Source organism: Dromiciops gliroides, chromosome 4 (assembly GCF_019393635.1).
Source record: "Dromiciops gliroides isolate mDroGli1 chromosome 4, mDroGli1.pri, whole genome shotgun sequence".
NCBI classification, from domain to species: Eukaryota; Metazoa; Chordata; class Mammalia; order Microbiotheria; family Microbiotheriidae; genus Dromiciops; species Dromiciops gliroides.
Genome location: NC_057864.1, coordinates 117,019,137 through 117,042,844, shown reverse-complemented (window position 1 = coordinate 117,042,844; position 23,708 = coordinate 117,019,137). Strand labels below are relative to the sequence as shown.

The 23,708-nt window shown below is 36.1% G+C and overlaps 1 protein-coding gene across 1 annotated transcript in view; it reads left to right on the top strand.

Moving 5' to 3' along the window:
- Nucleotides 1-23,708, top strand: part of USH2A (usherin) — a 1,082,898-nt gene that overhangs the window by 768,156 nt on the left and 291,034 nt on the right. The window contains exon 42 of the mRNA XM_044004202.1: nucleotides 3,886-4,008. Within this exon, the coding sequence (XP_043860137.1) occupies nucleotides 3,886-4,008 (123 nt within the window). The remainder of the gene's footprint in view (nucleotides 1-3,885; nucleotides 4,009-23,708) is intronic.

Here is a 23,708-nt window from a genome sequence, read left to right as displayed (position 1 = left end):
TTAACAATTATCAAAATATAGATGTACTTTTCCACTTCGTAACATTTTTTCATAATAATCTACATAGGCATTAAGGGTATACTTGATGAAGCTATTAGTAAGGACAAAAGGAAAAGTAGTCCTTCACAAGGGATATTACATAGTAGAACAGATTGATCAAAACATAATCGACAAAAATATCTGAATATAGTTATTGTTTTGTATACACATATATATGTGTATATGTATATACACATATATACATACATATACATATGTGTATATGTATATGTACATGCAGGGCCATCTCCAATCATTCTGACATATATCTTTCTTTAATATGCTGAATAAACATTGATTGAATTGAGTCATTATATGTATAATTAGAAAAATGATGGCATCTTCCTCAATGGGTATGATAGTGCAGGTGGCAAAATGTAGTGTTTCCAGTACATAAAAATTCTGTGATGTCAACTAAGCTGATTGACAAGAAAAATACATGCATTTATAAAGTCTGGGGTCTTAGTTACTAAGTGAATAGGGGAAAGCATCTGTCTGTCTATATGTTTATCTGTTTATCAATCAATCAATCAATCTATCTATCCATCCATCTATCTATCTGCTTATCTATGACATAAACTGAAGTTCTTTCACCATTTTGATTACCATTCTCTAAATAGTCATGATTTTTTCTTCAAGTGAGGGACTCAGAAATGAAGAAAGTATTGCACTCTTGTTCTAAGACTGAGAGCACTTGAACTATAATTTCTGGATATTCAAAATACTCACATACTCAAATAGACAGATGAACAGATGACAGAGACAGGTAGGCAGACAGAAATACACACAGCTAGGTGGTGCAGTGGATAGAGTGTCAGCCCTGGAGCCAGGAGGACCTGAGTTAAAATCTAGCTTCAGACACTTACTGTGTGACCCTAAGCAAGTCACTTAACCCTGTTTGCCTCAGTTTCCTCATCTGTAAAATGATCTGGAGAAGAAAATGGCAAATTACTCCAGTATCTTTGCCTAGAAAATCTCAAATGGGGTTACAAAGAGTCAAACATGACTAATTGACAAAAAACATCTCTCTATATATGAAATAATGAATATGTATTTATATATGCATATGTTTGTGTGTATGTATACATATATATTAATTTATTTCACACATGACACAATAGAACAACATGACACTTTAAGGACACACTTTCCACAAGGAATCTCCATTTCATACATCAAGATTTCTTGAAAGGTGTGTTAATAGAAATAACATTATTTCATGATCCTCTAATAATGTCTGATGATGCATAAAGTAAGGAGATGTCTGCTTCACTCTTATTGAGGTTATTTAATGCAGAACCCATATTGAAAAGGGATTTCCTTTAGTTGGAAAAACCCTCCAAATTCTTCTGTTTGTGGATGACATTGTGGTGTGGCAACATTAGAAATCAACATGGAGGGGATCTATAACTTCTCAGAAAAGTATATTGTATATCAACAGGAAAAACAAGAGGATGAAATACACACATGCACATATGCATGTACATATTTACATACCTGTATACAGAGAGAGTTCCTTCATTTGTTTGTTCATTTGTTCAGATTAGGCATGGAGTTTTATGTTAGATGGACAATTTATAGAGTGTATCCATGACAACATTTATATACATACTGAGGACAGTGGAATGGATTACCTTTGGGAAATTGTAAAGTTCTTTTAATAACTTTAAATTTTTTCCTTAAATGAAGACCTGTATTTTTAATACCAATATTTTACCAGTGTTATATGGCTGCAGATTATAGGAGTTTTCTCTAAATTACAGTCTCTAAGGACTTAAAAATGAATATTGTGGGGGTGGCTAGGTGGCGCAGTGGATAAAGCACCGGCCCTGGATTCAGGAGTACCTGAGTTCAAATCCGGCCTCAGACACTTGACACTTACTAACTGTGTGACCCTGGGCAAGTCACTTAACCCCCATTGCCCTGCAAAAAAAAAAAATAAATAAAATAAATAATGAATATTGTACTAAATGAAATAGAAAGGGTTATATTAAGTGTGAGTAGCTTGTAACACATTACAAATCTAGATCTCCAAAGAAGAAGCAATTTAAAAGGTATCATCAGAGAAGGGTATGGTTGAAAAGAAAGACAGGGCAGTCATGTGGCAAGAGTTAGAGATAACTAGTTGACAGCCTAAGTACTCCACTGGGATCTGCAAGATGTCAGGAAAAAGGGAAGATGATCTCAGTCAAGGAGTGGATACCCTGTGGAGAACTGTTTGGAAGACAGGAGTCACAATTGGTTGGGAAGGAATTGATGGGTTGTCACCTACAACCTTGGAGAGACTATCCACGTGGATGAGGTCACATTTCTATATGAATGTGTGAGTATTTTGAATGTCCAAGAATTGGGGAGTTAGAGTTCCAATGTACTCAGCCTTGATCAGAACACAGCTGACCAAGTGTGCACAATTCTGGTTGCCATGTTTGAGGAAGGACATTGAAAATCTTGAAAATATCTAGAGGATACTTAGGCTTTAGGATATGCCACAGAAGGAGCATTTTAAGGAACTGGGGATGTTTAAAATGGAGCAGATTTCTGTAGGTAATGGGAGGCAGGGAGCAAGATGGACATCTTCATGTGTTTGGATGTTATGGGGGAAAATGATGAAAAGTGTTGCGCTTAATGCCCAAAGGCAAATCTAGGAGCATTGGGTAGAAGTTGCAATAAAGCAAGTGTAGGCTTTGGGTTAGGAAAAACTATGTAACAATTAGAGCTAGCAAAATTGTGGTTCATGCAAAGTAGATTTCTACTTGTTGGAGATCTCCAGGCAAAAGCTGGATCATAACTCTTCAGCTTGTAGTGAAATGAAATCTTTTTTTTTTAAATGAATGGGTTATATTAGATAATTTCTGAGATCCCTTAAAACTCTGAGATTCTGTGATTCTGTACATGGTAACTATGGAAAAAAGAAATTGATAGTTAAATATTGGATGTCAAAGTCATTACTACTGCTGTTCTTGAATTTCAGAAAATTCATGAAAAATATGGTAAGTATAGACAACTAAAGGAGAATTCAAATTCTTATTTTCTATATGAAGGCTTAATCTCTTGGTCATAGATCATGGATTATGGAACATAGATGGAAGGTTATCTCAACGTCCATTTATTCCAAACTCCTCATTTTACCAATAACTGGGATCCAAAGAAGTTAAAATACTTGCCCAAGGTCACATAGGTAGTAATCACCAGAAGTGGGATTTCAGCCCAAGGCCTCTGTCTCTACAAAGTCTCCCATCTTTTCATTGTACCAGATTGGCTTCTGATCATAGCTTTTCAAAAGCTGATCTTTGTCTGTAGAGAAGAGTATACAGTTTTTTAGTAGTTGCATACAGTTTGTTGCCAAAATCTTAGTGCTGTTTTAAATTTTAATAACTTTTAATCACATCAATACTTCAAGAATACCCTATATTTTCATTGTGGGGTGAATTTTGACAACAATAATTATTTGGTGAATTTTTGAAACATTTTGTTTATTGAGGCTGCAATTAACTCCAGTGTTTGGCAAACCTGATTGTACTCAAAGTTATCCAAAAGTCTGAGGTTCTTGTGAATGAAATAAAGTTAAATTCTTCACTTGCCTTTTTAAAAAGATTTTTAAAATAACTGGCTAAAAACCTAACACCTTGAAAAAAACAAACTAACTTCTCTGTGAAACTTGGGACCCATAAGAACAAAATGATGTGTTTTCCTCAAATAGATACACACACACACACACACACACACACACACACACACACACACACACACACACACACACACACACACACACACACACCCCAACCTGAATTTTGGTAATAACATTAGTTGAGATAATCCCAGTGTTCTGCTTGTCTTTTGTGTTAGATATGAGCTTCTGAGACGTAAAATCCAGCAACCACTTGCATCAAATCCCCCTGAAGATTTAAATCTGTGGCGCACTATTTACTCAGGAACTCAGCGGTTTTACGAAGATAAGGGTCTTAGCAGGTGAGATTACACAAACTATAAAAACCACGCTGGCATTTTGTTTAGGGTGTATTCAATAGTTCAGAGTGTTCTTTGTGTCTGTGTTGTGTGATCAGATTATCAGTTATGTAATAAAAACATGTTCTGTTCTCATCCACAGCATTAATCATTGTACTGCAACAGTCAGAAGGGTAATTGTTCGTCACTCTGAACTGCGCATTTAAAAACATTAAAAATGTTTTGCAGCTAGACTTTAGGTGATGTCAGTATCTTCGCTGGCAGCCAGATACGCTCTATAGAGATGCATTATTCAAGAAGGAACTTTGACAATGTTACAACATAGGGTGGGTTGGAGAAATACCTCAGTGGCAGCAATAACAATGATGGCAGCAATAATCAAAATATTCCCTTCTGTGGAAACCATTTTACAAAGAAATTATCCTGTTCTGTTTTGTTTGATTCTCATGATAATTGTCACAAAAATGATTTCCATTTTACAGATAAAGATAAAGAACCAGAGAAGTTTGGTGATATAAAAATCATCTGTTTGGCATTTAAAATTCTTCACAACCTGGCCCCTTCCCACCCTTCCAGTCTTCTTACAGTTTACTTCCTCCACTTCCAAATCTCTGTGTTTTAGCTGCCTATGTGTTGCTGCTGCCGGTGTTGGTGTTGTTGAGTTGTTTCGGTTGTGTCTGACTGTTTGGGACCCCATTTGGGATTTTCTTGGCAAATTTGGTAAAGCAGATTGCCATTTCCTTCTCCAGCCCATTTTATAGATGAGGAACTGAGACAAACAGGGTTAAGTGACTTTCTCAGGGTCACACACCTAGTAAGTCTCTGAGGCCAGATTTGAACTGAAGATGAGTCTTCCTGATTCCAAGCCCAGTGCTCTTCCTGATTCTAAGCCATTAAGCCCCTTAGATGCCCATACTGGCTCTGTAACCCATGCCTGAAATGCCATCCCTCTTCATATCCACTTCACCTACATATTTCTTCAAATACAGCTCAAATACCACATTCTAGAAGAGACATTGCCCAGTCAGTACCCCACCCCTTACACAGATAATCCCTGTTCTGCTTGTCTTTCCTCTGAGATTACTTTCCATTTCCACTCTATGTATTTTGTAAATTCAGAATTAATTAAACATTATTTTCCCCATTAGAATATAAGCTTCTTTTTAAAAACATTTTTATTTATAGTTTGGGGCTACAATTTTTATCCCTCTTTCCCTCCCTCTCCTCTCCTCCCTGAGGCAGCAAACAATCAGCTATGGGTTATACATGTATGATTATGTAAAACAAACAAACAAAAAAGAATATAAGCTTCCTGAGAAAAGGGCTATTGGTTTGTTTTCCTTTTCTTTGTATTCCCAATTCTTAGCACAGTGCCTGACACATATTATCTGTTTAATAAATGTTTGTTGACTGACTGATTGATCCTCTCAGTAATCTTCATAAAATGATTTACACTTCATAGATAAAGTTAGAGAATCAGAGAGATTTGGTAACTTGGCACAACTAGTCATATTCAACTACAGGCCAGAATGCTATTGTTCTTTCCGTTATATTATACTATCCCTCAAAGAATCATATTCATTTCTTTTGAAAAATGCATTTTGATTTGTGGATTATATTTTTCATGGAAGTATGTATTACAGTGGAAAAAAAAACATTCCCTTCTGGGCATTTGATACTTAAATTATCAAAACATTAAACATTTTATAAGTATCTGAATAGTCATTTAACCTTCATGTTGGTTCTGCCCTGCCTGACTAAATTCATCAAGGTTCAGGCTAGGATTGGAGTTCATTCTCCTATAAATGATCATCTCCTCTAGAAAGCATTATGGTAGTTGCATGAGATAGTTCCTGAAGTTTAGCTAGCACTGACTAAAAAAACCAGGAATTCCCAAACTATCGAGATAGCCACAAAAGTTCATCTGTCAAGATGGCTGTTTTGTCAACTGAATTCAGGGAAAGAAACAAAAGAGGCAGCCCAGGACTGAGGTCCAGGCTAAATCTGGCTGAGATAACACTTGTAGTTGCCTTGTGCAAACAGTAGTCCCAGATGGGGAGGTGTTGGGAACAGGCACCCTGCCCCCCACAACAAGAAACCCAAATAAAGACTTACTGAATCCCCATAGATTCTATAGACAGAAAGACAGGAAGTGCTGAAGGTTAGATTCACTCCTTTTAAAAAAGGAGTCTAATTAAAAGGTCTACTGACTACCCATTCCAACTCGGCATCAAATCATCTTTCATATATCACTTCATGAACTAGGAAAGGTCATAGATTGTTTACATTCTTTAGTAAGGGACCAAAATCCTTGTGCCATAACCCACAGGCCTAAACAAAGAACACATTACAGTGGGGTACATGCTGTTCCTGTTACTTGGCACTAGAAAGATAGGGATAACCTCTAATTTTAGACACCTGAATGTTAGACAAATAATTTTTAATTTTTTCTCAATTACATGTAAAAATAATTTTTAATATTCATTTAAAAAAACTTTTGAGTTCTACATTCTCTCCCTTCTTCCTTCCCCTTTCCCTTCCTTTAGAAGGCAAGCAATTTTCTATAGATTTGTGCACTCATGCAAAATATATTTCCATATTAGCGATGTTGCAAAAGAAAACAGACAACCCCCCCCCAACAAATGAGAAAAGTAATATTAAAAAGATGCTTTTGTCTGCATTCATCCTCCATCAATTCTTTCCTAGGAGGTGGGTGGTATTTTTTTTTATCATAAGTTCTTTGGAATTGTCTTGGATCATTGTATTGCTAAGAATAGCTAAGTCATTTATAATTGATCATTCTACAATATTGCTATTACTGTGTACAATCTTCTGCTGGTTGTGTTTGCTTCACTTTGTATTAATTCATGCAAGTCTTCTCAGGTTTTTCTGAAATCATCCTACTTATCATTTCTTATAACACAATAGTATTCTAGTAGTAGTAGTAGTAGTAGTAGTAGTAGTAGTAGTAGTAGTAGTAGTAGTAGTAGTAGTAGTAGTAGTAGTAGTAGTAGTAGTAGTAGGCTTCCACCAGTCGTGGACAACCATGGATCAGCGCCTTGAAGAGCCACAGGCCACAATGTGGCCGTGCAGTCCGATAAGGGAGCCAGGGCTCCTGCGGCAACGAGGACATTGCAAAACTGCGCTCTCTGTTACCCCTCGGTTCCTGCATCTCATTCGTTTTTCTTCCTCCAGAGCTTGAAGGCCCATCTCAGCTGCATGCAAACTGCTCCTGAATACTGAACTCAATCAGACGAGGTCCTTGGCCATCTCCTCCCTGCTACCGATGTCTATTCCCAGAGCCCTCAAGTCTTGCTTGCATACATCTCTGTAGCAAAGCTGGGGGCGTCCAGCAGGTTTTTGGCTTGAGGCTAACTCGCCATAGAGTAGGTCTTTAGGAATGCGCCCGTCTTGCATGCAGTGCACATGACCGAGCAAGCGTAGCCATCTTTGTTTCAGTAGTGTGTAGATGCTCGAAGTTGCACGTGTTGGAGCACTTCTGTGTTGGTGATCCTATCTGATCAAGATATGCCAAGGATGCGCCAAAGGCAATGCGTGTGGAAGCTGTTAAGTTTCTTCTCTTGTCTAATATACATAGTCCATGTTTCGCTGCCATACAGTAAGGTACTCAGGATGCATGCTTCATAAACAGCAAATTTGGTTCATGTTGTCAATTTACTGTTTGCCTAGACATGCTTGGCAAGCTTAGCCATGGTTGAAGTAGCTTTCCCAATCCTCTGATTGATCTCAGAATCAAGTGACAAATTTTCACTGACAATAGAGCCAAGATACGAGATTTGGCTTGCGACATCCAACTGGTAGCTACCAATGTGTATCAATGGAGGCGACATAGTACTCTGACACATGACTTTCATCTTTTTAAGATTTATGATTAGGCCAAAGTCTGTGCAAGCTTGGGAGAAGGGATCCATCATGAGTGACAGGCAAGTGCGGCATCATCAGTGAAAAGCAGGTCTCTAAGGGTGCTACCTCTCACTCTGGTTTTGGATCTCAGATGTGACATGTTGAACAGGGCTCCATCCAACCGGGAATGCAGATAGATGCCATCAGTTGACGAACCAAAAGCATGACACAACAGCATGGAGAAGAAAATTCCAAACAGCGCGGGAGCAAGCATGCATCCTTTCTTGACTCTGCTGTTTATACTGAATGCTTCAGAGGTGTTGCCTTTGAACTGTACAACACCGTACATGTTGCAATTAAAGGAGCAAATGAGGCTATAGAGTTTAGGAGGGCAACCAATTCTCGAGAGAATTTTGAAAAGACCTTCTCTGTTAACCATATCAGATGCTTTGGTCAGGTCTATGAAGGCAATGAAAGAGGGGTTTGGGGTATGGACTCCTGATTTTTCCTCAGGGTTAACTCCCGAAGCCTTTCCCATATATGGGTATAGCCGCAAGGCAGTGGAGGTTTAAAATCAGGGTTTTCCTTCCCCTAGGCGAGTTGCCTGCCAAGGCTGACAAGCCCCACCTGCCGAAACAATAGTACTCTATCACAATAATATAATACAACCTGTTAGGCATTCCCCACTTGATGGGTATCTCCTCAATTACCAAATCTGTGCTATCATAAAAAGAGTTGCTATAAGTATTTTTGTACCTCCTTTTCCTTTTTCTTTGATCTCTTTGGGAAACAGACTGGTAGTGGTACTGCTGGGTCAAACAAAGAGTATACACAGTTTTATAACTCTTTGGTCATAGTTCCAAATTGCTCTTCAGAATGGTTGGATCAGTTCACAAGTCTACCACATTAGCGGCCCAATTTTCCCACATCCTCTACACCATTTGTCATTTCCCTTTTCTATCATATTAGCCAATTTAACAGGTGTGAGGTGGTTCCTCAGAATTGTTTTAATTTGTATTTCTCTAATCAATAATTATTTAGATATTTTTTTCATTTGATTATAAATAGCTTTGATTTTTTCCAACTGAAAACTGTCTGTTTATTCCTTTGACCATTTATCAATTGGATAATAACATATTCTTATAAATTTGAATCAGGACTCTATATGTTTGAAAAATGAGGCCCTTATCAAAGAAACTTGCTGTTAGTTTTTCTCAAGTTTCCTGCTTTCCTTCTGATCTTGGCTGCATTGGTTGATTTTTGTGCAAAACCTTTTTTTAATTTACTATAATAAGAATTATTCATTTTATATACCCAAATGCTCTCTATCTCTTATTTGGTCATAAATTCTTCTCATAGATCTTACAGGTAAAATATTCCATGCTTTCCTATTTTTTAAGCAAAGAATTTTGAACTTTACTTCATCAACAATAGGGGAACCTCAGAAGATTTTTCAGCAGAAGAATGACAGGAGAATGTAGATTCCATAAAAAAGATGAAATCGTATAAAAAGGACAGATTAGAAATGGGAAAGTCTTCAGGTAGGGACACCAGGTAGGAGTTGACAATGTGACAATCTATCCCAGCCTCCTCAGTTTATTACCATCATCACCATCATCATAACACTTTTATGATATTTTAAGGTTTTTTTGTTTTGTTTTGTTTTTGGGTGAGGCAGTTGGGGTTTTGACTTGCCCAGGGTCACACAGCTAGTAAGTGTCAAGTATCTGAGGACAGATTTGAACTCAGGTCCTCCTGACTCCAGGGCCAGTGTTCTATCCAGTGTGCCACCTAGTTGCCCCACAGTGTTTTAAGGTTTTTAAAGAGCTGTACATTAGATTGTTTCATTTTATCCTTATAGCTATCCTTTGTGGTAAGTGTTATCATTTCCATTTTAAAGATGAGGCTATGTGACTTTTCCAGGGTTATATAGGTAATAGTAGAAATAGAAAATGAACTCAGGTTCTCTGACTCCAAAGGAAATATTATCTTCACTGTACTAAGGAGATCTATCAGATGGGGGACAGAGGGAATGAGGCAAGTTAATTATGCGGAGTTGTAATGAGAATATTGTTAACCTTATACTTTGAACAGAGAATGGAATCACTAAAAGGGAAAGGATGGATCTGATAGGTTGGGTTCCAGGCTTTGCTTTTTTTGTTTTTGAGGCAATTGGGGTTAGGTGACTTGCCCAGGGTCACACAGCTAGTAAGTGTTAAGTGTCTGAGGCCAGATTTGAACTCAGGTCCTCCTGAATCCAGATCTGGTGCTCTATCCACTGTGCCACCTAGCTGCCCCCAGACTTTGCTTTTAAAGTGGGGTTTGCAACTTAAGTTTCAAATACTATCTGGTCACTTGCAAAGATACTGCCACTGAAGCTGCATTCTTCCCAGTAGCACATTAAGATCTGCTTTTGTATATGAAGGTTGATATGCCTTACAAACCCAACCAGAAGAAAGTGAAGGGTGAGCGGAAAAAATAATAAGCTCGGTTTTGGACACATTTGATTCAAGTTACCACTGGGACAACTAGTTGATATTAATCGCTAGAATTGGAACCCAATAGTCTTGGGTTCAAATCTTACCTCAGACACTTATTAGTTGTTTCACCCTGGGAAAGTTACTTAGCCTCCCTAAGCCTTATTTTCCTCATCTGTAAAATGGGAACAATAGTAACACCTACCTGGTTGTTGTGAGGCTCAAATGAGGTAACATGTGTAAAGTGCTTTTTGAGTCTTAAAATGTTAGCTGTTGTTATTTTGTTATTATTTTTGTAATTATTATTATTTCCACACTCAGGTGGGATTGTCTAATCTACTTGATAGTTGGAAAAGCATTAAGAGTTAGAAGCTGAAGTTTAGGTTTGTATAGAAGTGATAACTGAAGTTGTCAAGTATGAGTTGGATTTAATTGCTCCTGAGCTTCCTTCAAGCTCTGAGATACTGTGGAAGTCATCAAGCTACCCATAGATAGCTTTTTTAAGAAGTTTAGCAGAAAAGGGAGGAAGGAAATAGCACTAGGATTAGAAATAGTAGAAGAATCAAGCATGTTTATAGTCAGATTTGAGGGAACCCATGCAAATTTAAATGTCAGCTTTTCCATCTTCTACCTGTGTGACCTTGGTCAAGTCACTTCACCTGTTTTTGGCTTCAGTTTCCTCATCCATAAAATTAGGGGGTTAGACTAGCTAGCCTCTTAAGGTCCCTTGCATATGTCAATCTATGGCCCAATGATCTAATGAAACAGTGCAATGGGAAAGATGGAAAGTGTATAAAACAGGGGAAGAAATCTGATGGTGAGGGCTATTGGGGGATTAAGATGATCAGGTTAAGAACTGTGGAAGTTTCATGAGGTAGGAAAGCCTATGTTGGTGGCTATTGAATCATCACAAGCAAAAGATCAAGTAGGTGAGGATAAATACAAGACAGGTAAAGCTAGAGTGGAGAAGATGGATTGGTGGCACAGGAAAGGTCAAGATGCAGGAGGTCATGAAGAGAACAAAGGTTAGTTTTAGTATGAATTAGAGCATAAGAAGTAGAAGAATAGGAGATTCTGATTGAAGAGTAGAATTCTGGATTTCAGTATCTTTGATATGATATATTTTTGTGAGATGGTTTGATCCAAGGTACTCATGTACACATTCCTTACATGACTATACCAGGAGAGAGGTCTTTAGAAGTGAGGAGTTTAAGAATAGGAGATTCTGATTGAAGAGTAGAATTCTGGATTTCAGTATCTTTGATATGATATAGTTTTGTGAGATGGTTTGATCCAAGGTACTCATGTACACATTCCTTACATGACTATACCAGGAGAGAGGTCTTTAGAAGTGAGAAGTTTAAGAAATTAGATAAAATATTAGAGAAATAATTAACATTAATATTAAAGCACTAAAGATAATTAGGGAGCAGCTAACTGGTACAGTGTATAGAGTAGTGGGCCTGGAGTGAAGCCTCATCTTTATGAGTTCAAATCTGACCTCAGACACTTTTCAGCTTGTGTGACCCTGAGATAGTCACTTAACCGTGTTTGTCTCAGTTTCCTCATCTGGAAAAAAAAGCTGGAGAAGGAAATGACAAACCACTTCTATCTCTGCCAAGAAAACTCCAAATGGGATCATGAAGAGTCAGACATGACTGAAACATCCATACGATGATAACAACAACAACAACAACATCTAAATATAATTATGGGGGATAAAGTAGAGAGGACTTAAATTTACAAATTAACCTGGACATAAATAGGTTCCAGCATCAAGGATGGAGAGAGCATGGGAGAAATAAATTGCATGGACTTCAAAGGAAAAAAAGTTGTTGATGGATGATGAGAGAGAAATGGACTGAAAATAGCAGTGAGAAGCTAAGAGGATGCCAACCCAATCTTCTTAGTCCTGAGAGCTAAGCAGAATGGAAGGAGTGACCCTTTGATAATAAAAATTGCATGGGATGAGGTACCCTAAGAAGTCAGATTTGTTAAAGTAAAGAAGTTTTAATAGTGTTAGTTGAAAAATTGAGGAAAAGTAGGAGGGTTTGTTGAGGATAAAAGGGGTGTTTCTAGGGATATAGTGCAATGAGCTAAAATAGTAGACTGTTGGATTAAGTTTGAAGAGAAGCAGGACTGATCCAAATAGGTTTAAAAGTTTAGGATGAAGTACTAGTGTCATGAAGCTTGTATTTATGACTATAAGAATGAATTATTGGGAATGGGTACCATGGAGGAATATGGTAAGAGATTAGATTGAAATGGCATGTTGGTAGTAAGGGGCGATTCCTCAACTGGTCAATGTAAGCCAGTTTTCTTACACCCAAGAGATATCTAGACAGAGCTTTCCTGGGACTTAGAAAATTTGAGGTGGTGGTGCTGCCTGCTGAGAGCCATCAGCTATTTAATTGAACCAAGATAATAGTAAAGAAAGAGGAATAGGAATAGTGATTGTTCAGTGATCCCAGAATTGAAGAGCTGGAAGGGACTTTAGAAATCATGAAGCCTAACAGCCTCATTTTACAGATGAGGGAATGAAGAGAAGTTAAATTACTTGCCTAAGATCTCAAAGCTAATTAGGAGCAGAACCAATACTAAAATTAAGTCTCTGGTTCTCAGGATTCAGTAATATCCACTATAGGATTTTAAAGAAAAAACACTACAAAGCTGCTCTTGAATCCAGGCCCACTGTTCTCCCCACCCCACCAACTTGTTGACTTCAAGGTGGGTGATTATTTTTATGAGGTTGGAGTTTCTATCCAACTGGGATATAAAAGTATGGAGTTTAAATTTTCAAGTGGATATTTATGTGAATATGGTGGATATATGTTGGGACCAATATCTCTGATGGCTTGCTTTACTTAGAATCAAAGATTTAAAGTCAGAAGGGACTTTAAGGATCATCTAATCTAGTTCAACCCCTTAAATCTGTGATAAAGAAACTGAGGCCTAGAGAGACTGTGACTACCGACAGTCACCCAAGTAGCAAACGACAGAACCTGGATTTAAAACCAGGTCCTTTGACCTCCAAAGGTTTCTTCTTATTCTGTCAGTCTATACACATAGAAGAATATTCCAATCCTTCCATTTGAATTAATGCAATTGTGTGCTTCAAAACATTCATGGTCAGTTTTATTCAGTAGTAATGACACATATTAGGCAAAGCAATGAGCAATTGCCTTGATAATCCATCAGAAACAATAGCAAAAAAAAAAAAAATAAAACACCTCCTTTAGTTACATGGATATTTTTGATAAAAGGAGTTTTTTCTCCTTGAATTATCTTGATAATGACCTCAAAACTCCATTTCCCTTTGTATGTGTAGACACAGCCCCAGTGTAACCATAGGTTTATGCTACCTGTCAGGTTCTAACTTTTCTCTCTTAATAACTCTGTGCAATGTGGCCAAGTTATGGTTGTTGCGGGAACCATAACTTTGGATTTCCTGACATTTTCATCACTTGGAAAATCTGGTGAACGTGCTGCTGTTGCATGGCTCTGCCCTATGTGAGTCATGAAACCCCTGTCATGAAGGGTTTGACAAGATGGCAGGAACTACCTCAATTTCAGTTATCAATCAATCTTTAGGCTTTTCAGCACTACCTACTTACTACCTCCATTTCTGGGTTTTCAGATTAAAAGAAATAGGATAGAGGGAAAAAGAGTACTATTTCTTTCTGGAGTTCATTCACAAACTAAGGCAGAATAAAGGATAGGGAATAATATATTGTATTTTGTTATTTTAGCAGGGGAAACACAGAGCTGACAATTTTAATAGCTTACTTGTCATTAAAGTAACACCATGAAATATGCCAAAGTTGCTACCCTTTTCAGTCATGTATAATTTTCTGAAAAAGTTTATTTTTAGTGTCATTGGTTATTACTGCACTGTATCCCAAAATACCCTTTCAAAGAAACTTTTGGAAGCATTACCTTTAAATGAAGAAAAATAAAAATAATTATACTTTCCCCTCATTTAAAAAGCAATATTTTCTTAAAAAAAATCAAATCACTAAGCCATCTAAGTATAAATCCTATGATGTAAAGAAAGTTTACTTCTTACAACAATATAATTTATTATAATCACAGTTTCATCATAAGAAATATATTTAAATATTCAGGAGATAGCTTATTTGGAGCAATAGTTAGGACATTACAATTTTAGTTCCATGTAATAAAATGGACATTCTTTTTTAGTGTCCTGAGATTAGGCTACCCACTGGAGATAATTTGCTTTATAATCCATTTTAAAAATGGATTGGTACTATGGAAAGTGTTTGCATCATGTTGGAGGAATAATTTATAAGGTAACAATTACATATGCACCTCTGGAAGATAAGCAAAACTGTTCTTCCCCCCAGCTTCTCCACTTGATCACTGATAGAATATTTTTTGGCATCCTCACACACTAAAAAAGGGAGAATTTGTTTCAACAGAAGGGAAGATTGAGAGGTAAGACCATATCCATTTCACAGTTCCTGATATTGATATAGGCACAGATGGCATTTTGCTTTGCATTTGTTTTCAGTGGTCTCGATCTTAACAGATAGAATTCATTTTATAAACCATTATATTCCACATCAGTACAGAAGAATTTGCCTTTTAGTGGTAAGATCTGTATTTCATCATAGAAGGCAAATTTTCTCCAGCAAAGCAGTTGACTTTTCAGCATTGAGTGACCACATAACATGTAGTAATAACAGAAATAGCAATGTATTAGTTTCGAATTTGTTAGACTAGAAGAATAAATAAAAATGCAAGACAAATGTAAACACCATCAAGAGGGTAAGGAGAGAAAAATAAAAAACCTGTAAAATATGATACTCATCCTGTTTTTCAAATTCAATAGTCTTAAGCTTTTAGCACCAGGAATTTATAGTAGAATACAAACATATACTTATATAATATTTATTTTAATGATAATGAATTTTTTTATGTCTTTGGTTTTTACATCATAATTCCTTGATATGGCTTACACATTCACACACTTAATAAGGTTTACCTTGTAACAAAGAAAACTATTTAATCAGAACCAAGCCAAACAATAACTACACCTGAACATTTGATAAAAAACTTCCTGATTCTCTAAATTCCTCCTGTTCATCTTTATTTTAAGTGACAATAATATTCCATGTTCATTTAAATAACAGTTGAGGGCAGCTAGATTGTGAAGTGGTAAAGCACCAGCCCTGGATTCAGGAGTTCAAATATGGCCTCAGACACTTGACACTTACTAGCTGTGTGACCCTGGGCAAGTCACTTAACCCTCATTGCCCTGCAAAACAACAACAACAATAAATAACAGTTTATTTATCTAGACCTGGGTTGATGGTTACCTACTGTCCCCACTTCTTTGTAACCAAAAGAATGCTACTATATGTATTATGATTTTCTAGTAACTTTATGACTTTGATCTGCTTTGGGTAAATGTTTGTGATAAAATAATAGGATTTGGCAGACACCCAGGGACCCCACCTGAAGATTGATTTAGAATTGTTTGAATTGGGTGAGATTGAGAAACTGACTGAGTACCTATTTAAGGGTGATTGGATAGAGACCACACCTGTCTGGCCCTGAGTTATGTGATGTTCTCAGAGGCTGTGTATTACTGACATCAGCAGGAGAACACTCTCAACCAATTAGCTTGAAGTACCTCCCCTCTTGGGAAGGGAGACAGGAACTAGGAAGCAGAGGTTATCTCTCAGGATTTTCTCTCTTTTCACCAAAGAAATGATGCATGGCAGGAGAGAGGGAGAAAAAGAGAGGGCCTTTTTTCATCCAGGACTTCAGAGTAGTGAGGGACTTCATGTGGGCTGCTAAGGAAGGAAGTTTGGGTTTTTTTTTTTCTCTCTGGCTATACTAAATAGATGTAAACTAAGATTTTTCCAGGCTATAAGGAATCTGTTCTCAATCTCTCTCTCTCTCTCTCTCTCTCTCTCTCTCTCTCTCTCTCTCTCTCTCTCTCTCTCTCTCTCTCTCTCTCTCTCTCTTCACTAATTTCTAATACACATTAGTAATTACCTAAAAGCCTAAACTCTTGCTGAATTTATCAGTGATTTTAACCAGCTTCCCCCCAAAAAACTGGGGGGAGGGCAGATTAGAACCCACATTTAGGTTTTAAACAACAGTAGAATCACTGAATCAAAGGGTATTGACATTTTATTCACTTTCATAGCATAATTCTGAAATGATTTTGATAACTGTTGGAAGAATTCACTGTTCTGTCAACAGTATATTAGTGTATGCATTTTCCTATGGTTCCCCTAACCTTGCTATTTTTTTTACTAATTTTCTGAGTTTGAGGTAAAAATTCACAATTTAAAGATGTTTATCTTCTTATTAGTGATCTGAGTAGACATTTATATAGTTATTGATAATTCTCAATTATTATTTGGAAAACCATTCATATGATTGGGTTAACTGCCTACATATCTTGAATGTCAGACTGTTAGAAATATTTTGATCAGATTACCTGCTGTCTAGGGGAGGGGGGAGGAAGGGGAGGGAGGGAGAAAAATCTGAAATTGTAAAGCTTGTATAAACAAAAGTTGAGAACTATCTTTACATGTAATGGAAAAAAATACTTTATTAATTTAAAAAAAAGAAATATTTTGAATATTTTTGAAGTTGATATTTTCTCTTCTTTTCCTAGTTGCACCTCTTTTATCTATGCAAAAGCTTTTATAATTTGATCAAATTGAAATTATATGATTAGCCCTGATTACCTCTGTCCTTCATTGAATTAATTTTTTAATAGCTCTAGTTGTAAAAGACACTTCCTTCTATTATCTTTTTGTTCTTTTTAAATTATGTGGTCTTTTAAAATCAGGAGGCATATCAAGTCCTGCCTCTGACACATAGTAAGCCAATGACCATGGGCAAGTCATTGGAACTGTCAAGGTCCCAGAAAACTTTCTAAGACTAAGTTTTAGATGGATGAGTTGCTTAACTGCATTAGATTGGCATTTTTACATTGAGTTCCCTTCTAAAGGCTTGGTATGTACAAAAAATATTTATAGCAGCTCTTATTGTTGTGGCAAAGAATTGAAAGTTGAGAGTATGTTCACCAATTGGAGAATGGATGAATGAGTTGTGGTATATCATTGTGATAGAATACTATTGTGCTATAAGAAAAGAAAAGGATCCTGGTTTCAGAAAAAAAAAAAAACAACACATATGAACTGCTGCAAAGTGAAGTGTGCAAAACCAGGAGAACAATGTATAAAGTAAAGACAACTTTAGAGAGACAAGGATTCAAGAAAATTCTACAGGACTCATGATGAAAAATGCTATCCACTTTCAGAAAGAGAACTGATGATTGAAATATATTTTCTTTCACTTTACTTTTCTTCCTTTTTTACAACATGACTAATATGGAAACATGTTATATAACTTCACATGTACAATAGATATTGTGCTTTCTGCCTTCTCAGTGAGTGAGAGAACTTGGAACTCAAAATGTAAATAAAAATGTGAAAAATGTATTTCTTCATGGTAAAAATAAATAAATAGAAATTTTAAGACTTCCCTTCATTGATATGATAGATAAATCACAAATCCAGAGACTATTTCCCAATACTCTAAAACATATATACAAACATACACATGGAAAACTGTACACACAAGGAACTTAGTGTGGTATATGGTATGAGTGCTTCTCTAATCCCTTTATTTATTTTCTGACAAACTGATTTCTTTTTTAACCAGCCATTCTTGTGGAATAGGGAGATTTCCCCCCTAGTAGTTTTTTGATAGTTTTATTGAACATAGAACTACTTAGTTGAGATGCTTTTTATTCTTGCTTTTCTAGTTTCTTACACTGAGCTGTTTCCCTTTTTAAAATCAATACTACTGGGGGCGGCTAGGTGGCACAGTGGATAGAGCACCGACCCTGGAGTCAGGAGTACCTGAGTTCAAATCTGGCCTCAGACACTTAACACTTACTAGCTGTGTGACCCTGGGCAAGTCACTTAACCCAAATTGCCTCACTAAAAAAAAAAATCAATATTACTGGGGGCAGCTAGGTGGTACAGTGGATAAAGCACTGGCCCTGGTTTCAGGAGGACCTGAGTTCAAATCTGGCCTCAGATACTTGACACATTAGCCGTGTGAACCTGGGGAAGTCATTTAACCCTCATTGCCCTGCCCCCCCCCCCAAATCAATACTACTTTTATAATCATTGTTTCATAATTTAGGCCTGAAAATTTTATTTTACCTTTAATTTAAACTTTTTTATTAGTCCCTTTAATTGATTAGACCTTTGGTTTTTTCAAAATGAATTATATTATAATTTTGTTTAGTTTCATAAAATGATGACATCATAGTTTGATATGTAAATATTTAAATTAACAGGTAATATTATCAGTTTTCTTCTTTTAGCATGAGATGGACATGAGCAATAATATTCCTATAAATTTTGTCTCCAACTGGTTTTTTCTCTAAATATTTTGTAGCTGTATTTCTATGTCTTAAGTGAGTTTTACTAAGTTGACCCAGGTTTTATTCATTTTGGAGTTACTTTGAATGAAAGTTTTCTTTCCTTCATTTTCTACTTTTGTATTATGCAATTGTTTACAAGTTTTGGAGTATTATTTTTATACTGCTTTATTAAAACTACTAATAATCTCAATCAGTTTATCAGGTAGTTTTGGGGAATTTTCTAAGTTAATACCAAAGTTTTTTTTTCTTTTGTAAGTAGTTATAATGCTGTCTGTTCTCTGTTTACAGTTATGCCTTTAATCCCTTTACCTTAAATTTTTTTCCCCCTGTTACTAACATTTCTAAACTCACAATAGTCAGGAGAAGATGTATCCTTTCTTTATTCTGATAGTTACTGGAAAATTGTCTAATATTTTTCCAGTACCAATAATGCTAATTTTCAGTTTGGGATGTTTTTATCACATCAAAAAGGGACTCTTATATGCCCATGTTTTTAGAATTCTGAGGACAAATGAAACCTTTTTAGGGGATTTTTCTGCTATGAAATTTATACAAGGTTATGATAATTGCTTTCTTAACAACCAAACCATACTTTTATCTCTTATGTAATTCCATCTTAGTTATAGTGAATACTTTTTAATATTTTATTATAGTCTTTAATCAGGAATTTTACATTAATTTTCATCAGTGATTCTGCTCTATAAATCTCTTATTCTGTTTTATTCCTTTCTGCTTTCTGTATGAGGATTATATTTGTCTCATGAAAGGCATTTGGTATAATGTTTCAACTATTTAGAATTATTTTATTAACAGATATGTGTATATATACATATATGTATGTATGTATATATATATATATATATATATATAGAGAGAGAGAGAGAGAGAGAGAGAGAGAGAGAGAGAGAGAGAGAATGAGCTCCTTAAGTATTTGAATTTTACTTATGATTCTATCAGGACAAGATCCTTTCTTTGGTAGTTTATTTATGGTCTACTTTGATTTGATGTTTGTAAATGATGATCCATTTCCTATAAATTCTCAGTTTTGCTGTTAAATAATTACACACAGTAATTTTATTATAAACCACCATAATTTAACAGTAAAATCATTCATTTATTATAGTCAGATCCCACTTTAAGTGGTAGAGAGAATAAACATTTTCCCAATGGTTAAAGCTATGAGTAGAATTGGATGTTTTGAGAACTGGTATAGTCCCCCTCAATGTTTTCTTTTTTTTAACACTTTGATTTATTATTTATTCATTTTTAACATTCTTTTATTTTTAATTTTTGAGTTCCAAATTTCTCTTCCTCCCTCCCACTTCCTCCTACATTCATTGAGAAGCAAGCAACATGATTATCAATTATACATGTGAAATCATGCACAACATATTTCCATATTAGCCATGTTTCAAAAAAGGCAAGACAAAGAAAGTGAGAAAAGTATACTTCAATTTGTACTCAGAATGCATTAGTTTTATCTCAGGAGCTAGATAACATTTTTTTCATCATGAGTTCTTTGGAATTTTCTTGGATTGTTGTACTGATTAGAGTAGCCGAGTCTTTGACAGTTGATCATCATTACACTATTGCTCTTGCTTTGCACAATGATTTCTTGGTTCTTCTCACTTCACTTTTCATCAGTTCATATAGTTCTTGCCATTTTTTTCTGAAACCACCCCCTTCATTATTTCTTAAAGCACAAAAGTATATCACAATCATATGCCACAACTTGTCCAGCCAATTGATGAGCATCCCTTAAATTTCCAAATCTTTCCTACTACAAAAAGAACTGCTATAAATATTTTTGTATATACAGGTCCTCTTTCTTTTTCTTTGATCTCTTTGTGATGCAGACCTGTTGTGGTATTTTTGGTTCAAAGGCTATGTATATAGTTTTATAACCCTTTGGATATAGTTCTAAATTTTTCTCCAGGACGGTTGGACCAGTTCACAACTCCACCAACAGTTTATTAGTCTACCTATTTTCTCTCATCCCCTCCAGCATGTGTCATTTCTAATAGGTGTAAAGTGGTATATCATAGTTATTTTAATTTGCATTTCTCTAATCACTATGCACTAGAGATTTTCAAGCTAAGAGTGGATTTTAAGGTATATGGTAGAGTGGATTGTTGTTTACTGAGACAAATGGTCCCTGTGATCCCTTTACACACTTAAATTCTTCAGTTCTGTTGAGATTCGATGAAATATCTTAAAGGGAGTAACATGTTAATTCCTGGAATATTGTCAGGAATTAGTTCTTCTTGAAATATTTGAGCTCAGTGCCTTTTTTGTTATAATATGCCGGCCTGAGATTACACCTGGTATCCACTGGGCTTCTCAGTCTTTGCAAGCAAGATGAACTAATACCTGATTTTTCCTCAGTCTCCTTTGCTAGTGTACCATCTATATTATATTCTCTAACTGAGGGTGTTCCCCAAGGCTCTGCCCTGGGTACTCTTTCCCTCTCTCTCTCTCTCTCTCTCTCTCTCTCTCTCTCTCTCTCTCTCTCTCTCTCTCTCTCTCTCTCTCTCTCTCTCTCTCTCTTCCCTCTTCTCTTGGTAACCTCATGGATTTAATTAATATTTTTTGTGCAGAAGACCCAGTGAGTCACATATTTAGCTCTTCTCCTCTGGGTATCACTTTCATATCACTAATTACTTACTAGACATTTCAAATTATATGACCTAGAGATATCTCAAAATTTACATGCGTTAAATTTAATTAATTCCCTCCTTCATCCTTCTTCCAAACTTCCCTACTTCTGTTGAAGCCATTATCATTCTTCCATTCTCCCAAGTTTGTAATGTTGGTATTATTCCTAAATCCTCATTCATCTTCACTTCCCATATCCAAACAGTTGCCAAATCTTGACATTTTAACCTCCAAAAAATATTTTATATTTGACCCCTTTTCTCTACTCAGCTACTACCTTGGTTCAAAAACTCATTATCTCTCATCCAGATTATATTAATAGCTTCTGAATTTATCTCCTTCCCTCAAATCTATCCTCACTCCTATCTCTTCTTCATACAGCTTCAAAAGCAATTTTTCTTTAGTTCTGCTGTCACTCTTCTACTCAACAAACTTCAGTGGCTCTCAGTTTCTTATAGCAATGGTCTCAAATGAAATTGGAAGAAAGCCACTAAAGCATAGGTAAAGATCTCTGTAAGCTTCATATTAACTTAGGGACATTATCTATGTTCTTCTGTATTTTTATTTGTTTTGTTAAATATTTCCCAATCACATTTTAATCTACTTCAGGCCAAACTCAGAAGTATTGTAAGGGGCATATTTATTACCTCTGACTTGGAAGGTAAAATATGTCTTTCCTTAGCATTCAAAGTCCTTTCCATTCCATTCCAGTCTAATTTTATGTGTCACTCCAGAAAGACCATCATCTTTCCAAACTGGCTTCCTTTGTTTCTCATATACACCACTCTATCTCCTGTCTCTGTGTCTTTTCAATGGGTGCTTCCCTCCCATCACCCCCCTCCCTGTAGCTGGAATGAACTCCTTCCTCAATTCTACCTCATAGCTACCCTCACTTCTTTTAAATGTAACTCAGACACTACCTTCAAAAAGGCTTTCCTTAGTGCTAGTGACTCCTCACAAGCTACCTTGCATTTAACTACCTTATATTTATTTAGATTTATTATCTTTAAATTTGTCCTATTTCTACACACACATGTACTGGTGATCTTTCCTGACAGAATATTAAATTTTTGAGATTAGGGGTTATTTAATTCTTTCTACTTGTATCACTAGCACAGTGACTGGCACAAAATATACTTTATCAATACCTGCTGATTGATTGAGAATAACAGACTAGAGCTTGAAAAGTTATAGGACTGCATCAAACAATATTTCGCTGAAATGATTAGCACTGTGCTTCTGATTTTTACACAGCCCCCTCTGGCCTGTATCCTTCTTGAGATCAATCAACAATCATTTATTAAGTCCTTACTTTGTGGCAGGCTCTAAGTCCTCCAATTTCCTATTTCTGTTTCATCACTAGGACATTGGTATTTCTGTCCTGGCTACTCCCCTGGTTTACCCTCTTGCTTAAGTTCTCATTTGGAACCAGACACTCCTTTCTTAGGAAAAGTTCTCCTCTAGTACCTGTAGGGGATTTGAAAGAAATGCTCAAATAAAATTTACATAATCCCTAAAATACTGATGCAAATGATAGTTCTTTTAATTATAAAACAGTTTATTTGTACTCTCATGAAGTCTCATCTAAAGGATCAGTTTGGTGATTTGAAAAGTTCACTTGTCACTTAGCTGCTTCTGAAAATATTGTACTCTTTTGAGTTGTACTCATTTAAGGATCCCTTATTTCTGCCCATCAATTGGGAAATGGCTGAAGAAGTTATGGTATATGAATGTAATGGAATACTATTGTGTTATAAGAAAATCATGAGCAGGCAGATTTCAGAGAAACCTGGAAAGACTTAAATGAACTGATGCTGAGTGAAGTAAGCAGAACTAGCAGAACATTATACACAGTAATAGCAACATTGTGCTATGATCAACTATGATAGATTTAGCTCTCCTCAGCAATACAATGATCTAAGACAATTCCAAAAGACAAAAGATGTAAAATACTAATAATATCCAGAGAAAGAACCATATAGTCTGAATGCAGATTGAGGCATACTACTTTCTCTTTTCTTATGTTTTCTGATTTTTCTTTCTCATGGTTTTTCCCTTTTTATGATTTTTCTTTCACAACATGACTAATGTGGAAATAGGGGCATCTAGGCAGCACAGTAGGTGAAGCCCTGGCCCTGGAGTCAAGAGGACCTTGTAAAGAATTAATTGTTATTTGAGGTTTTTATGACCCCATCTTTTGGCTAGAATTAAAAAACAAAAAACAAAAAAAAACCTTAGTGCGCGCTGGCCTCTTGGGGCTCCAC